The 17607-nt window shown below is 34.1% G+C and overlaps 1 protein-coding gene across 1 annotated transcript in view; it reads left to right on the top strand.

Moving 5' to 3' along the window:
* Nucleotides 1–17020: 17020 nt before the first annotated feature.
* Nucleotides 17021–17607, top strand: part of LOC148947458 (monocarboxylate transporter 10-like) — a 71973-nt gene continuing 71386 nt past the window's right edge. Inside the window, exon 1 of the mRNA XM_089095865.1 lies at nt 17021–17207. Within this exon, the coding sequence (XP_088951991.1) occupies nt 17021–17207 (187 nt within the window). The remainder of the gene's footprint in view (nt 17208–17607) is intronic.

Raw genomic sequence — 17607 nt, 5'->3', positions numbered from 1 at the left:
ACACCGGAGTTTTTGTTATCTGAACTTTGAACAATCTTTAACAAAATTTCTATCTAAAAATTTTTATCTGATACATTTAGAGCGTGGAGGAGGGGGGTCTATTTGCCCTCCGATCTCTTTTGACTCTTGAAAAGTAAATAAGAACTTTCAATTTCCAATCAATTGAGCACTCTCTGAAGTTTATACGAGCATCCCTTCCGTAAGAACTATATATGCCCAAGAGCATTACTCACAACGCCTGCCTCCGGGCTCCCCCGGGGGGGGTGCATCAAAACAAGAGCTTTTCTTATCTGACCTTTGAACTATTTTTAATGAAATAGCTATTTAAAAATATTGAATGGGCTTGGAGAAAAAAGAGTGTGTGGGTGGGGGGCTAGTTGCCCTTGGATATCGTTTGACTCTTAAAAAGTGAACTAGAACTTACAATTTCCAATCAAATGAGCCCTGTATGAAATTTATACGAGCATCCCTTTCATAAGAACAGTACATGCCTTTAGGGCATAACTTAGAACGCCTTCCCCCGGGCCCTGGGAAGTTGTATTGACACCGGAGTTTTTTTTTTTTTATCCGACCTTTGAACTATTTTTAACAAAACATCTATCACAAAATTTCCATCAGATGGGTTTGAAACAAGAAAGCGGGGGGGGGCTAGTTGCCCTCGGATCTTTTTTGACTATTAAAAAGTGAGCTCGAACTTTCAATTTCCCTCCATATGAAGTGCTTCCATATAAAGTTCCATATGAAGTGCCTCAAAAACATCATTTCTATCTGGAAATCAACTACGCTGAACAGAATGGCTATCTTAAAATTTTGATTGGATGTGTTTGGGGAACTGGTGGGCGTGGATGGGATGTTAGTTGCCTTCCAATCACTTTTGACCCTTAAAAAGGGCACTAAAACTCTCGATTTCCAATTGAATGACCCCCTTTTGAAGTTTCCCCCTTTGAAGTTCTTCGAAGTGCCTCTGGGTAAAAAAAATATATAATAATAAAGCATTCGAGCCGTATGGCCATTACCATAGGCCTCTGATAAAAGCATTCTTAAAAGCTAATCGCGTACGAAATGTGGTATCATCAGAGATTCTTTTAGGTCAGAAAATATAATTTTGTCGGTTGATATAAAACCGATCTGTATTAATAAGCTAATTATAAATCGGGCTTAGATACGTTTCTTAAGTATCCCTATTGAGGGCGACCTTTTCGTAAATATGCTTTTTTATTTCAACTAACTCTCATAAAACTTTCATGAGACCCTTAACGGGGGCAATAATGGAGATGCTATTAAATAAAATGATGTGGGTTTTCGTAGACGTGCTGGGCCAAGGAGGAGTCAAAAGTCTCAGGCCTTTGGCGTAGCCCCATAACTTTGTCGGTTGAGAACCTCTGCTCCGACAACATCTCCCCCAATTGCTGTTGAATTCTACCAACATAGAAGCAGCTGTAAGAACGGGAAACCCTGTAATCACCACTATCCAAAATGGGGCTGCTTTTATCTTTGCCGCTGTTGAATAGGTTTGTATCTTATTAGAATTTTTAAAAGTGACAATAAGGTTATGTTTTTATAGGATTCTTTTGCATTTGTCACTGAATTTGGATATATAGGGTAAAGCAGTGAAAAGTGTCTTATCACCCATCAAAAAGATAATATCTGTTGGGGGTTGTGGAGTTGATGTATCCTTTTTTGCATTTTTTTTTTTTGTCGTTTACCATAGAACTTAGAACGAAGCACCTTTTATGAAAAATAATGTGTACATTTTTAGAGTAATAAGTCTTTTAGTTGGCAAAACTCCTAGCTCTTTCGTATTTCATGGATGGACTTATCGGTGGGGTGTGAATCCACTTATAAGTGCGAGTGTCGGATAAAATATCCGTAACTTTCTTATTATATGAAGCTTTTATCAAGGATAACAATTTTATTCCCCTTGTCCGCCCTGGGAATAATGATGTCTGCATGGGCGTAGGGAGGGGGGGGGGGCAGGGGGGCATCTGCCCCCCTTAGACCTTCAAATTTACTTTAGATATGGCTGAAAAAGCAGATGGTTGGAAAAGCAGTTGATAAAAGGCCCTCCATCAAACTATCGACTGCCCCCCCCCCTAGACAATATTCTGCCTACGCCCGTGGATGTCTGGGTTATTCACTATTGCATTACAGCACGTAAGCATAGAAAAGTTGATATAGTCATTGGATCTTCTTTCTTTGGGAAAGGGTCCCGGAAACTCCCAAAGGTGTAGTTTGTAGGACCAAATTCTCGTGAGCGGTTCTTACTAGCAGTATGGAGAGAAAAATTGAACTTCTACCATTAGCTTTAGCTGGAGAATATTTTGATTATGAATGTGATTAGGCTGTAAAATGGAACCTTACTCAAAGTATTTTTATTGCAAAGTAATTTATAATATTTAAATTGTAGTATTAGGCGGTTTTTATGTAAATCTGTTCATTTTGATAAGATCCTATTTAGTTACTATTTTCTTAATACGGCTAACATCAGCGGGCTAAGACACATTTTATTTCGAAACCTTTATTACATTATTTCTAAATGCGAGGATTCAATCGTGAAGCAATGAGAAACAATAATCATTGTAGTGTAGAGAATGGGGTGTTGGGAAGTATTAAGCCCTTTTGTATCGTAGGGATTGGGGTATTGGGAAGTATTAAGCCCTTTATAGAGATTAATTACTGGTTATTTGAGTTCTAATTCTGTCCTCTACTTTCACACAACATTATTTTATGTCTGATTTTCATTCAATTTCGCTATCAAATTCACTTTTAATCAACTTTTAGCTTTTACACCAAAGTTTAATTTTTGCATTTACAAATATTCAAATCTGAAAAAAAGCTCTAGAAAAAACCGTCCTCTTGATATGAATCGTGAGGAAATTTAGAGCTGCTGTTCTTTTGAGAAAACTCGAAAGCCCATTCACCCAACTGATTTGGGTAGCTTATCCATTGTTAGTACCTGAGATTAGAGCTTTCTCTCTTCTGCCACAGGTTATTATATTTATATTCTTAAAGGAGAATTCACTGGAACAATGTTATTCCAGGCGAATCCCCCGTATCACATAGTACCGGAACCTAAAAGGTCAGGAAAAAACGTTCATTTTATACTAGGTCATATATCAGAATGTATAGCAAATGGAAAAATACTGACTGTCCCACTGTTCTCGCCATGTAGAGATTATGCAAAGTCTATCGTTATCTCAAAATCAAATTTTCGCGTAGTTTCTCTACTAAATAGCCCCTACACGGGGGCACTTGGTGCTAGGTTTTGATAGAGGACAGTCGAGATCTCCAAAAGGGAATCGAAACCATAAGAGGAGAGGTCTAGAGCTTAGAGCCCCATTCAAAGGCGTAATTTGCTATGGGGCAGGGGAGAGAACTACCCCCTCCAGGCAAAAGTTCTCCCCTCTATCTCAGTTTCCCCCCTCCCCCTCCCCAGCTGAAATTTTTTTTCTGCAAAAAAAATCCTGTCAAAATTAAGATAAGCCTGTAGAATTCAAGTATCCAGAGAAACGGATCAATTTTCCCTTTATGGTAATATATGACTCATTTTTCAGTCTTCATTGTCATTTTCACTGGACTTGGGAAAATTGGCTCCAACTTTACCCCCTCCCCCCAGAATTTTGACAAAATTATGCCACTGGCCCTATCTTATTAGCACATATACATATATTCTCTCATAAATCAAAAGTATACCCACCCTTGAGAGAGTACACAACCCACCGCATAACCTTCTGCTTCAAATTTCGGTTAAGTTTAACTTGTTTTTTTTTTTTTTTTTTTTCATTGAGATTTCTAAATTTCACGGGACCAAACTGGTTATATTGAAATGCGTAAGCAAATACCATAAGCAGAATGACTTAGCAGTGAAAGAAGATACAAATTAATTTGATATTATGACAATGGTTCCTTCACAATCATGGTTGCAGCGGCAGCTGCAACCTAGTGAAGAGCGAACCCCAGCCCAAAGTAAGCAAAAGTTAAAAACGCGTTTAAAAATAAAAGTACCTAGTGAAAACAATTGCCAGTGACACTGATTCTGGAATGGTAACTATTATTTCGGTTTGTCTTAAAAGTATAAGTTTATTGCGAAAAGATATTTATGGTGATTTCGAAAAAAGTCTGAAATCCCTCGAATGGTGTCAGATCAAAATGAAAAGTCTACCATTGGAATCAGCATGGTCAAAAACCTAGTTATCAACCCACCTCTTTGAATAACAAGCAAAATGACTTTTTTTCATGGGTAGCACTGATCTGTCTCCCGTTTTTTTCTGTTTTTTTTTTTTTTAGCAGGACTAGGGGGTAACCAGAACATCATAGATAGATGTATAATAGATCATTCAAACGGAAATTAAATTTTCTAGTGCCCTTTTTATGTGAACAAAAAGATTGGAGGGCAACTAGCCTCCTCCCTAAAGGCCCTCTCCCCCACAGCCATCCAATCGCAATTTTGAGATTTTCGTTTTGTTTAACAAAGTTTAAAGTTCAAATATATCAAGTTTTGGTGATGATATGACCCTCCATAGCCCCTTGGGAAAGTGCTACACACTGTATCGGTATCAGATGTATTTATATCCCGCGTATCGGTATGAGCGTATTGTTATTGGGCGTATTAGTATCGCAAGTATCTAAGGGGGCAAAGTTGGAGCCAATTTTCCCAAATCAAGTGAAATTGATAGTTAAAACTGAAAAATGAGACATTTATTACCATAGAGGCAAAGCCATGCTAAAAAAAGTGACCTGTTTCTTTGGATACTTGAATTATGCAGTCTTGTCTCAGTTTTGACAAGTTTTTTTGCAGAAACTAGTTTTCAGCTGGGGGGGGGGGGTGAAATGAGGTCTTGGGGGAAAACTGGGGTCTGGATGGGGAACTTTCCCTTCCCCATAACAAATTAAGCTGCTTCTACGTCCTTCCTATAAATTCCACCATCAACAAGTTCCAAATGGCACTAAAAATTACACTTTTGGTGAAATGTTTAAAGTGGAAAAGCTGGGGCTAGTGGGCTACCAGAACTTTTTAGAGGGAAGGTTATTGGCTCATTTTACAGCTATTGCTTATATCTACGTGAGGTTTATCAATTCTACCATCCGTAAGTGTGATCTAGCTTTAAAAACAACACTTTTGATGTCACCTCTGAAGTAGAAAAGCTTGGAAGGATAAAACGATATCATCATTGTAATAATTATGTCCAAAAACCTTGACTGGATGTTTGCAAGAACACCTCCCGTACGTTCCTCCTCCAAGCCCCCTTAATAAGCTACGCAATTAAGGTACACGCGGTAATATATCCAATTAGATTATTAGAGGCGTGGTTCTGCTGGTACAGCGTTCGACTTCAAATTAGAGTGGCTTGTGTTCGACTCCTGCTTGGCTTTTTTTAAATCATGGTTTTTTCCCTTCTATATGATCATTTTCAGATAATTTCCCTGTTTTTGTAAATGTAATGCACTAATTTTTTAACGCATGTCCCAGGAAGGTATTTGGTCAACCATTTTGATTCAAAAGGGAATAGAGGTCATCCATTCCATGGTTTGCAACGACATTCTGAATAAATCATTAAATACATAACCCAACGAGTGGCGTAGTTTTGTCAAAATACTGCAGGGGGAGGGGTCAACGTTGGAGCCAATTTTCCCAAATCAAGTGAAAATGACAGAGAAAACTGAAAAATGAGCCGTATAGTAATAAAAAAGACAAAGATGTACTAAAGAAAAATGACCTGTTTCAGTGGCTTCTTCATTATGCAAGCTTATCTTAGTTTTCACAACAATTTTGGAGGAGCTAAATTTCAGCTGGCAGGGAGGGGGAAAAATTGGGGTCTGGAGGAAAACTGAGCCTGGGAGGGGAAGTTGCCCCCTCTCCCCATAGCAAATTATACCCCTGACCCCAATCTCCTGTGAGTGGTTGGAGAAGTGTAGGCATGTGGTTCTGGAACCACTCAAAGTTGTATATTAAAAGAAGGATTACTTATTTTTATACTTACTTGTTCAAATTATTTACTTGACAGTTCCACCGTAATATTCTCTCCATATGCAGGATTGTGCATCCAAAGAGGAAGAAAGACAAATGAAAACAGTTTTCTAGGAGAATTCAGGTAATCCTTCCCAAAATTTTTGAAATGAAAACAAACTTTGTTTATAACACCATATATCGTTCACAAGAAATGATCTTTTTTTGAAATTTACAATCACTTCTGAGTAATGAGTGGCTTTTTATTTAGGGACAGGTCAAATAAAAACCTAAGCCTAAAGGTACATTTCTGTTGAGCTAGAAAAATTTTCCGCAAGTAGGTCGATACACAAACTTGACCGCTCAGTTAACCGATTGGGTCGTAGCTACTCGCCTGGAGCTTCTTTCTTAAGTGCTACTAAATTTAATTTTTTTAAAACAAAGACTTAAATATTTATTTCTTCTTTTTATCTTCTTTTTACAAAAAGAAAGGACACTATGTTGTGATTTTTTTTTCACTCTAAACTTACTTTTTTTCCCTTGAATTCTTGTACGGCTTCTTAGTTCAGCTTCTTAATAAGGATTGAGATGTCTTATCTTCCCTAGATTGGAGGTGATTAGAAATCATATATAAAAATAAGTTTTCAACTGAAACTAAGGACCATTAAAACTTAAAACGAACAGAAATTATTCCGTGTAGATAAAAGATGTCATAGCAGCGTTTTTTCTAAATTAAATTTTATTCAAAAAGGAGCATAGATTAATTTAAAAAAACGAAGTTTTTCCGAGGGAAGTAAAGAGCGAAGTTGAAACTTGAAACAAACAAAAATTATTACGTCACAGCCTAATTATTACTACTCGTTAGTAATGCAACCTATAAAAGTAATGCAAATAAATAAACTGGTGATATTTCCCTATGTTTGTAGGAATACAGAAAACTAGTGCTTTACTGAAAACACAAAACAATATAGGAGTTTTGGTACGGTAAAAGCAAACCTTTTAAGGACACTTTTAACAATATAAAACTAACGCATTCTTAGATTGTTGATTTATTTATTTTTTTCATTTAATTTGTCATCACTTCTGCACAATGAGCTCAGTTCAGTGATTGACTGTCGTTTTGGATCTGATAAGGACATTTCATGATTATCAAACAGTTCGTGGTAACGAACTGTAAGCAAGGAGCGACCAAGCTCAATAGTAGCCGAAATTCTAAAAAACTGAATTGTGATACCAAGAGACACATCAAAAGAATCGCACTTTTATGCTGATTTTCAATATACAAGTTTCATCAAGTATAGTCCTACCCATCAAAAGTTACGAGCCTGAGAAAATTTGAGAGATACGAGCCATTTTGCCTTATTGTCGAAAAAAGAGAGAAACACCCCCTAAAAGCCATAGAATCTTAATGAAAATCACACCATCAAATTGAGCGTATCAGAGAACCCTACTGTCGAGTTTTCAAGCTCCTATCTACACAAATGTGGAATTTTGTATTTTTTGCCAGAAGAAATATCACCGATGCGTGTTTATTAGCTTTTTGTTTTGTTGTTGTTGTTTTTCCCAGGGGTGATCGTATTGACCCAGTGGTCCTAAAATTTCATGAGAGGGCTCATTCAAACGGAAATTAAAAGTTCTAGTGCCCTTTTTAAGTGAACAAAAAAATTGGAGGGTAATTAGGCCCCCTCCCACGCTCATTTTTCCCAAAGTCACCGGATCAAAATTTTGAGATACCCATTTTGTTCAAAATTGTCGAATTATTGAAAATTATGTCTTTGAGGGCGATTTAATCTCCCAAAGCCCCGGGGGGACGGGCCGCAAGTTATGAAATTTGTCCATTGTTTACATATAATATTGGTTATTGGGAAGTATACAGACGTTTTCAGGGGAGATTCCTTCTGTCGAGGGATTGAATTACGTGGGGGGATCTTACCATGGAGAAATTTTCATGGGGGAAGAGATTTTCCATGAAGGGGACGCTGGATTTACCAGTATTATTTAAAGAACAATCAGAAATTAAATAAAAAAAAGTCTAAATAAAAAAAGGGGTCATTCTTAAAGAATCGGAACAAAATTCGAGATTTAGCGTAAAGAGCGAGGTATTGACGAAGGGGCTAACCCTTTCCTATAACGTATGTGAGGAAGTTTGCCCCGCTCGCCAATACCTCGCTCTTTACGCTAAAGTTCGAATGTTGTTAAATAATGGCATATATATGCAATAATTTGTTTTTGTTATTTTCCGGCCAATCTTAGCATTTAATTTTACCCTAAGCAGCTTCATAACTATGATTTCTATGTGATAATAAACTAAAGATATTGTATGTTTTTGGCGTGTGGTTGTTATCAAATAAAAAAAGCAAATAAACTTTCAAATGAGGATAAATCCATTTATTTAGACAGTGAAAAACAGGTACAAAAGTCCAGAAATTTCGATCACATATACAGCGACCGTCTTCAGTAGAATTACTAAAATAATAAAATTGAAACTAGCATATTTATATACAACAAAATAAATAACTTTTCGGATCATTCACAAAATAATGAACTTCCGGATTATTCACTAGATTCTTTTCAGAGAGAGTTCATTGACAAAGTTCATTCAAAGTTCTTGATTAAATTTTCTTCTTTAATCTTGCCCAAACGTAAAAAAAATTTCCAATGAAAGTGGCAAAGCCTTCCGTGTCTTCTAATTGCAAACCAAATGTTGAGTTTATAGATGTTTACTAGGGTGGTCTCATTTCCCCATATATACGACGTATTTTCGACATAACATTTTTAAATTAGGTGTTGTTTTCTGAGACCACAGAAAACAACACCTAATTTAAAGGTGTTATGTCGAAAAAAAGCTTTTCCTACTGAAAGTAAGGAATAACATTAAAACGAACTTTATTTATTGCGTAAATCTTTTAAAGATATATTTTTTCATTAATTTCAGTCAGTTGAGAATTGCACAACTTGTGACTTTATATTTCATAAAAATCGTTTCGACCTCTTTGGCCGTTTGTACGCAGATATCAAAAACCTTTGAATAGACCGTAGTATGAAAAAACATTAAATTGCGTAAAGAACAAAAATACTGGTATTTGTAAAAATGTTTGTACATTTTCTGACAAAGAAATACAGTAATTCTTATACCTTAAAAAATAAAACACAAAGTCTGAAAATTATCAGAAATTGTTGCTTGGAATCAGACTTGCGTTAATTACCAAATATTTTAGAATAGACCGCAGTATAAAAAGACATTTAATTGCGTAAAGAGCAAAAAAACTGGTAATTCCAAAAATGTTTCTACATATTTTGACAAAGGAATACAGAAATTAAAAAATATTTAAAAATAAAACAAAAATTCTAAATCTAAGTAGAAATTGTTGCTTGGAATCAGACATGCGGTAACTACCAAATATCTTTGAAAAGACCGCAATATAACCTGACAATAAACTGCGTAAAGGGCAAAAAATGGCAATTCCAAAAATATTTGTATATATTTTAACAAGGGATTACATCAATTCAAAAACCTTAAAAAATATAACCAAAAGTTTGAAGCTTAGTAGAAATCATTGTTAGAAATCGGACTTGCTGTAATAATCAAATATCTTAGAATAGACTGCAGTATAAAAAAACATTTAATTGCGTAAAGAGCAAAAAACTGGCAATTCCAAAAATATTTCTACATATTTTAACAAGGGATTAAAACAATTCCAAAACCTTAAACAAGAAAACCGAAAGTTTGAAGCTTAGTAGAAATAGCTGTTAGAAATCCGACGTTCTATAATAATCAAATATCTTTGAATAAACCTTAGTATGAAAAAAAATTAAATGACGTAAAGAGCAAAAAAACTGGTAATTGCATAAATATTTCTACATAGTTTAACAAGGGATTACAACAATTCAAAAACCTTAAAAAATATAACCAAAAGTTTGAACTAAGTAGAAATCATTGTTAGAAATCGGACTTGCTGTAATAATCAAATATCTTAGAATAGACCGCAGTATAAAAAAACATTTAATTGCGTAAAGGTCAAAAAACTGGCAATTCCAAAAATATTTGTACATATTTTAATAAGGGATTGAAACAATACCAAAATCTTAAACAAGAAAACCAAAAGTTTGAATCTTAGTAGAAATCGTTGTAAGAAATCGGACTTGCTGTAATAATCAAATATCTTTGAATAGACTGCAGTATCAAAAAACAATTAATTGCGTAAAGAGCAAAAAACTGGCAATTACAAAAATATTTGTACATATTTTAACAAGGGATTACAACAATTCAAAAACCTTAAAAAATTTAAACCAAAATTTCAAGATTAGCAGAAATCGTTGTTAAAAATCGGACTTGCTGTAAAAATCAAATATCTTTGAATATACCGCATTATGAGAAAAAAATTAATTGCGTAAAGGGCAAAAAACTGGCAATTCCAAAAATATTTCTACATATTTTAACAAGGGATTACAACAATTCAAAAACCTTAAAAAATATAAACAAAATTTTGAAGCTTAGTAGAAATCATTGTTAGAAATCGGACTTGCTGTAATAATCAAATATCTTTTAATAGACTGTATTATAAAAAGAAATTTAATTGCGTAAAGAGCAAAAATCTTGTTATTCCAAAAATATTTCTACATATTTTAAAAAGGGATTACAGCAATTCAAAAACCTTGAAAAAGAAAACCAAAAGATTGAAGCTTAGTAGAATTAGTTGTTAGAAATCGGACTTGCTGTAATAATCAAATATCTTAGAATAGACCGCAGTATAAAAAAAACATTTAATTGCGTAAAGGGCAAAAAACTGGCAATTCCAAAAATATTTGTATATATTTTAACAAGGGATTACAACAATTCAAAAACCTTAAAAAATATAACCAAAAGTTTGAAGCTTAGTAGAAATCATTGTTAGAAATCTGATTTGCTGTAATAATCAAATATCTTAGAATAGACCGCATTATTAAAAAACATTTATTTGCGTAAAGGGCAAAAATCTGGTAATTCCAAAAATATTTGTATATATTATAATAAGGGATTAAAACAATTCAAAAACCTTGAAAAAGAAAACCAAAATTTTGAAGCTTAGTAGAAATCGGATATGCTATTATTAAAATATCTTTGAATTGCTTGCAGTACAAAATGACTTTTAATTGAGTAAAGAGCAAAAAACTCGTGGTTGCAAAATTGTATTTAGGCTATATATATCAGCAGGCGATTATAACATCTCCAAAACCTTAAAAAGAAAACCAAAAGTTTGATATTTATCGAATATTTTACCTAGAAATTAGACATGCTTTAACTGAGAAATATCTTTGGAAACCCTGCAGTATAAAAAGATAGGAGACTGTCTGTGGACAGACGACTAAAGACACTAAGAATCTAGATACAGCACGCCTTCCGCGTGCCGAGCGCCGGGGCCCGGCGGCGAAGCCACCGGGTTCCCGGTACTTACATAGAGGAGGAAGTTTACTCCCTCGCCAATACCTCGCGCTTTACGCTAAAGTTCGAATTTTGTTAAATAATGGCCGATATAAGCAATAATTTGTTTGTGTTATTTTCCGACCAATCTTACAATTTAATTTTACCTTAAGCAGCTTCATAACTATGATTTTTATGTGATAATAAACCAAAGTTATTGTATGTCTTCGGGTTGTGGTTATTATTAAATAAAAAAAAACAAGTTTTTCCAACTGAAAGTAAGGAATAACATTAAAACTTAAAACGAACATAAATTATCACGTATATCTTTTAAAGATCTTTTCTTTCATTCATTTCAGTCACTTGAGAATTGCTAAACTATTTTTTTTCATAAAAATAGTTTCGACCTCTTTGGTCGCTTTGTTACTATGCCTTACAAAATTAGTTCCTGCAAATATCGCTAATTTGTTACGTGGGAGAATCTTTCCATGGAGAAATTTCTCGTGGGGAAAGGGAATTTTTCATGGAAGTGGAGCAGAATTTCCCGATATTATTTATGAAACTATCAGCGATTAGGTAACAAACAAGTTTTTTCAACTGAAAGTATGAAGCAACATTAAAACTTAAAACGAACAGAAAATATCACGTAGCCTATATGAGATAGGTTGCCTCTCCTCAATTGCTCGCTCATAAGCTAAAGTTTCTTTTTTTAACCTTTAAAAGAGGTTATTATTCTAATTAAACAGCCTTTGTGATTCAGGAGTCATTCTTAAACAACTGGAACAAAAATCAAACTTAGATTATTATAAGGTTATTATTAGTTTAAAAAAAGTCAAATCAATATACAAAGTCCGTTTTAATTATTCATGTACGGTGAGTCAAATTCAAAACCTGCATTAATTCAAAAACGTTAAGAAATTAAATTAAAAAAAAATTAAAGATTTTTCACCTGAAAGCAAGGAGCTACATTAAAACTTAAAACGAACAGAAATTATTCCGTGTATGAAAGGGGCTATCCCCTCCTCAACGCCCCACTCTTTACGCGAAAGATTTCTATTGTTGTATAAAGTAGAGTTGTGAGAAAGAGTCAAACTTTAGCGTAAAGAGCGGGGTGTTGAGGTTGGGACAGCCCCTTTCGTATACGGAATAATTTCTGTTTGTTTTAAGTTTTAATGTCGCTCCTTACTTTAAGTTAAATTTTTTTATTTTTTTTTATTTAGTTTTTTAGACAAGTTCGAAGTGTCACTACAAACTTGTTTTACAATTTGTATCACAACTTAAACTTCTCCGTCTTATAGAGAGAAATAACTGGATTTCCAGAGTTTATATTACAGTTGATATGTTCTTCATTTCGAGTGACACTAGGTGAGACCAAGATGTTACCTGATAAATCAATCGATTATTTTATACGCTTTGTAATGATTTAAACTTATTATTTTTATGCCTAAGTTTTAAAGATAATTTCAATTGTATACTGGAAGTTACTGATTTCACTGCTCCTGTAGGACTACGAAAAGTGTTATAGATTAGTTTGGTGTTGTGATGCTACGAATTTACTTTTAACTCCGAAATGACTCCTAAATTCTTGTTATTTATACTTGGGTTTTGTGTTTTCAGTAAAGCGTTTGTTTTCTGTAATCCTACAAACATAGGAAAATATCACCAGTCGATTCATTTGCATGATTTTGATTGGTATATGTTAGGTAGGCTGTGAAGTAATAATTTTTTTTCGTTTCAAGTTTCAACTCCGCTTTTTACTTCATTCGGAAAAACTTTGTTTTTTAAAATTAATGTGTTATATGAGAAGGGAAAATTCCTAAAAACTGATGTTGGTAGTTGTTTTTACATTTAATTTTTGTGAACGACAAAATCATTGACCTTTATTTTTTGGAAAATAAAAACATCGAAATACGTAAGACCCATATTGTAAAAGAAAACGGAAGTGACATAACATACCCTCACTTTTCCCTGGTTTGAGCAATACCCGATTATTTTCTCCCACTTTAATAGAGTAATTTTGAAGTGGATTTTTCGTTCTTCCTTTATATACAAAATGTTTTGGAGAATAAAATTATAATATTAGTCGTTTTTACAATTCTGTTATCTATAGGCGCGTAGACTTCTCGTGATTGAACTAATCACCAAATATTTTTAAATATTTTCAATTTTCATAAATTAAACCCCTCCCCCAATGCATATGAAAAAATGTGTTCGGGAGAAGGGAGGGGGTAATTTCGAGGAGGTGTTTTACACAAAAAGACTAAAAATTTGTTTATATACATTTTTGATAAATTTTTAAGAGTCAGACACAGATTTCAGGAGGGAATTCAAACCCAGTGACCTCCCTGGGTAAGGCCTTATCCCACTCATAATATGTGCCCACCTCCTCCGAACACATGCATATGCCTAGTTGCCCTTACGCCAAAAGACTATTTGACCATTTTGTGATTGCAAATTAATAAGCAAAAAGATTATACTTTCCGACAGATTTACGATCAAAATTTCTTAAGAGCCTGATTCAGAAAAGTTAATTCTCGGACTGCGAAAGTGAGATTAATGTCGGGGGGGGGGGGCTCAACTTATGACAGTATGTTGTATCGGTACTGGTCTAGTATCAAAGAAAAAGGTTGGCGGATTAAGAGAGATGAAGAATCTATTCCTGGGCCCGTGTCTTGGATGTCGATGTTCCTGATTTTGGACTCACATTTGAGGGAAGTGTGCAACTTTGCAAAAAAATCCCAACAAAATAGTTGAACTATATAAACTATAAAAATGCATAGGGAAATCTGGGGAGAACAAGTATTCCAGGGGGTCTGGGCCCAAGGCCCACCCTGTAAGCATTCATGGCTTGATTTATATATGTATATATATATATATATATATATATATATATATATATATATATATATATATATATATATATATATATATATATATATATATATATATATATGTGTGTATATATATATATATATATATATATATATATAATAAATATATAATAAAATATGTAACAAATCTGAAGAAGCTTAATTATTGATATGGCCTAGATTTTATAACCTGAAACTAATTTTATATATCTTATAAATAAATAATTGCTAATTGGTTAAATAGGAGAGGACAAATAATGAATTATATTTAACTTAAGTTAAAGGCCATGCTACTTAAGGAAAATAAACGTAAATGTAAAATAAAACTAAATTGAAAAAAGGTAGATTCAATGTCTTCGTTTTCATCTTTTTGGTTTTATGTTCTTGTGCATGTTTTGATCCAAGTGGTCTAGATTCTCAGCGAATATGTATCTATAATTGTAAGTTTCTCAATATAGCACAGACAAGTTGAAATAAAAAAGTTAAGAGTACCGATCTCCTGATTCATTGCCTTTGGCCGGAAGCACAATACGTGGTTAAGGGAGAATTTAAGGAATTAATTTTAGACATAATGTAAAGAAAAATGATGATAAAATAATAACCCCAGATTCACAGCGAATGGGCGTACCTAAGATTTTGATCATGATTTTACAGGATAACTTTTTTTTTAAGTTTTTGTAAATGTAGTGTTTTCTTCAAATACGTCAACAAGAAAAATTCCCGAAAATTACAGTTTGCCACAGAATAATACGACTTCAGAATCAGTAAAATAAAGAGAATATATTAAAATAATATTATTAAAACGAAAATATAAATAAGGTAGGGATTAACATATATAAAATGTACAACAAAACAAATATATAATTCAATAATGATACAATAATAACTATAACAAATGATACGGTATAAAAATAGTGTGTTTTATATATTGTCTCATCCACTTCTTATGACGCAAATATACCCTTGCAGGTGTGATAGATCGGCAAAATCCCACAAACCCCTTTCGCTTTCTAACTCATACTCGACTACCCTTTGTTTTTAAGAAAAAATGTTTTTTTGGATTAGTTGGTAAATCATATTGGATGTTATTAGGATGTGAGTTTTCTTATAGTTGTTTTTCCCCTTTTCTTATACAGACCTTCAGATGGAACGACAGACAGACAGACAGACCTTTTTCATGTTTTGTTTAATTTACTTTAGTTTGTTTGTTTTTTTTTCCCGTTGATAAAGGCTTCCAGGCGTGAAGCCGTACTATTAAGAATTTTTTATTATTTCTAGTTTCCTTTTTGTTTTTTCTATCCACTGCCTTGGATTAAAATTTTGTACCCGTTTTAATATATTTGCATTTGCATAATTTTGTTTTTGAGACCGTGTGACTCAACAATATTCAGCTCAAGCCCGTTTAACTCGATTCTTGAAACTCAACCCCTGTTTAAATCAACGCCCTTTCACTTTCAGTTCAATCCCGTGTAACTTAACCATCGTTTACAGTCAACCCCTCATTTCAACCCAATGCAGCTCAACCTACTCAACTAAAATTCACTTGGTTTAGCCGTCATTCTACCCCAACACATTAAAATCATCCACATGTAACCCTACCTCACTCGACTCAATATCACGCAGCTCAACCTTACGTAGCTCGGTCCTGAGCAGCTACACTCTAGTCAACTCAGTCTCGTGAACATCATCCCACTCAACCGTCACTAGAACTCCATTAAGTTTGATAGTTTAACCAACCTTTTACTGCTCGTAAGTGACTCAGCCCAAAAGTATACAACACTCTAAAAAACAGAATTTTAATGACAATGGCTACATTAAAAAATTTATTTTTTTATGTTGATTTCAAATATATAAAATCCATTAGTTTTAATATTGCCTATCAAAAGCTACGAGTCTAAGAAAAATTGCCGGATTTTTGAAAAATGGAAAACGCCCCCAAAAAGCCAAGGAATTTTAATGAAAATTGCAACATCAGATTCAGCGTATCAAAGAACCCTTCTGCAGAGGTGTTTCAGGCTCCCATGTGTAAAATATAGACTTGTGTATTTTTTTCACCAGAAGAAAGATCACGGATGCATTTTGTTTGTTCGTTTTTTTTTTGCTTTTGTTCCCAGGGGTAACCGTATCGAACCAGCTATCCTAGAAGATTGGGAGAGGGAAGTTCTAATGCCGTTTTTGAGTGATCAAAAAGATTGGAGGGCGACTAGTCCTCCTCCCACCCCTTTTTTCGAAAAGTTATCTGATCAAAATTTTGAGATAGCCATTTTGTTCAGCAAAGTTCAAAAGTCCAATAACTGTGACTTTGGAAATGACATGATCCCCCAAAGCGCCTTGGGAAAGGACTGTAAGTTATGAAGCTTGCCCATTGTTTACATACACTATTTGTTATTGGGAAGTATACAGACATTTTTCCGCAGGCGGGGGGGGGCAGATCTTCTGCGGGGAAATTTTCCAAGATTTTTCCGTGGGGAGGGAAGTTTCCAGGGATAATCTTTCCAGGGGGAAATTTAAACGGAAGGAATTTGCGAGAATTCCTATATGAAATTCTGTTTATTTGTATTACTTTCTCTTTGGCGACTCAATTTTGTATAAACAGATGTTCCGGGGGAATTTTTCAGCGGAGCTATCAAGGTCTTGGGGATTTTTCTGTAAGGAGGGAATTTTCTCAGGAGAAATTGTCTATGGGTTCTTTTTCCACGAGAGAAGCTTTCTATTGGGAGGGGAGGTTTTCAGAACGATTTTTGAAATGAGTACATAAGCACAGCAGTAACCATTTTTAAGTTAGTACTTATTTAGGTTAGAATGGAAACACAAACAGTAAAACTGAGTTTGGCTAAAGATAAATCTGTGAAAGGATGGATGATTGTGATACCATGTTTTATGTCAAATTTTTTGATTTTCGGAATTCATAATTGTTTTGGTCTAATATCCGAACAGCTAAAATCTGAGCTAAGCCAATCAAGTGGTCAGAATGTTGTGACAAAAATTTGTTAGTAGAATTCTGTTTTATAAGAGGCACATAGTTACTTTGACTGTTCAATTACTTTTTATGAGGTAAAAGGGCAAATGATAGATTTCAAAAATACTTATTTTGGTATTTTAATCGAAAAATACGCTTTTTGGGTATTTTCACTGGGGAAAAATCAAGAAAAAAAGTACTCCTAGATTTGAAAAACATATTTCGCCCCACGCAATATTTTCGCTAATTGGTGCCATTGCAGAAAGCTTAAGAAGGTGCAGTTATTCTTTGAAGGCGTTGTGGTCTCTGAGAATCAACAAAATTGTGAAAATATGGACTTAACTAATTAGTTTGGCTTATTTATTTTGACGGTCCAACCTGGCAACACTGAAGAAAACTTGATACTGCACAAAAAAGTTGATTATTATCA

This window comes from Artemia sp. Qi Xiang Cuo, chromosome 10 (assembly GCF_049724085.1).
Source record: "Artemia sp. Qi Xiang Cuo chromosome 10, ASM4972408v1, whole genome shotgun sequence".
NCBI classification, from domain to species: domain Eukaryota; kingdom Metazoa; phylum Arthropoda; class Branchiopoda; order Anostraca; family Artemiidae; genus Artemia; species Artemia sp. Qi Xiang Cuo.
The sequence above is the reverse complement of the archived record's forward strand: the minus strand, read 5'-3'. Positions and strand labels throughout refer to the sequence as shown.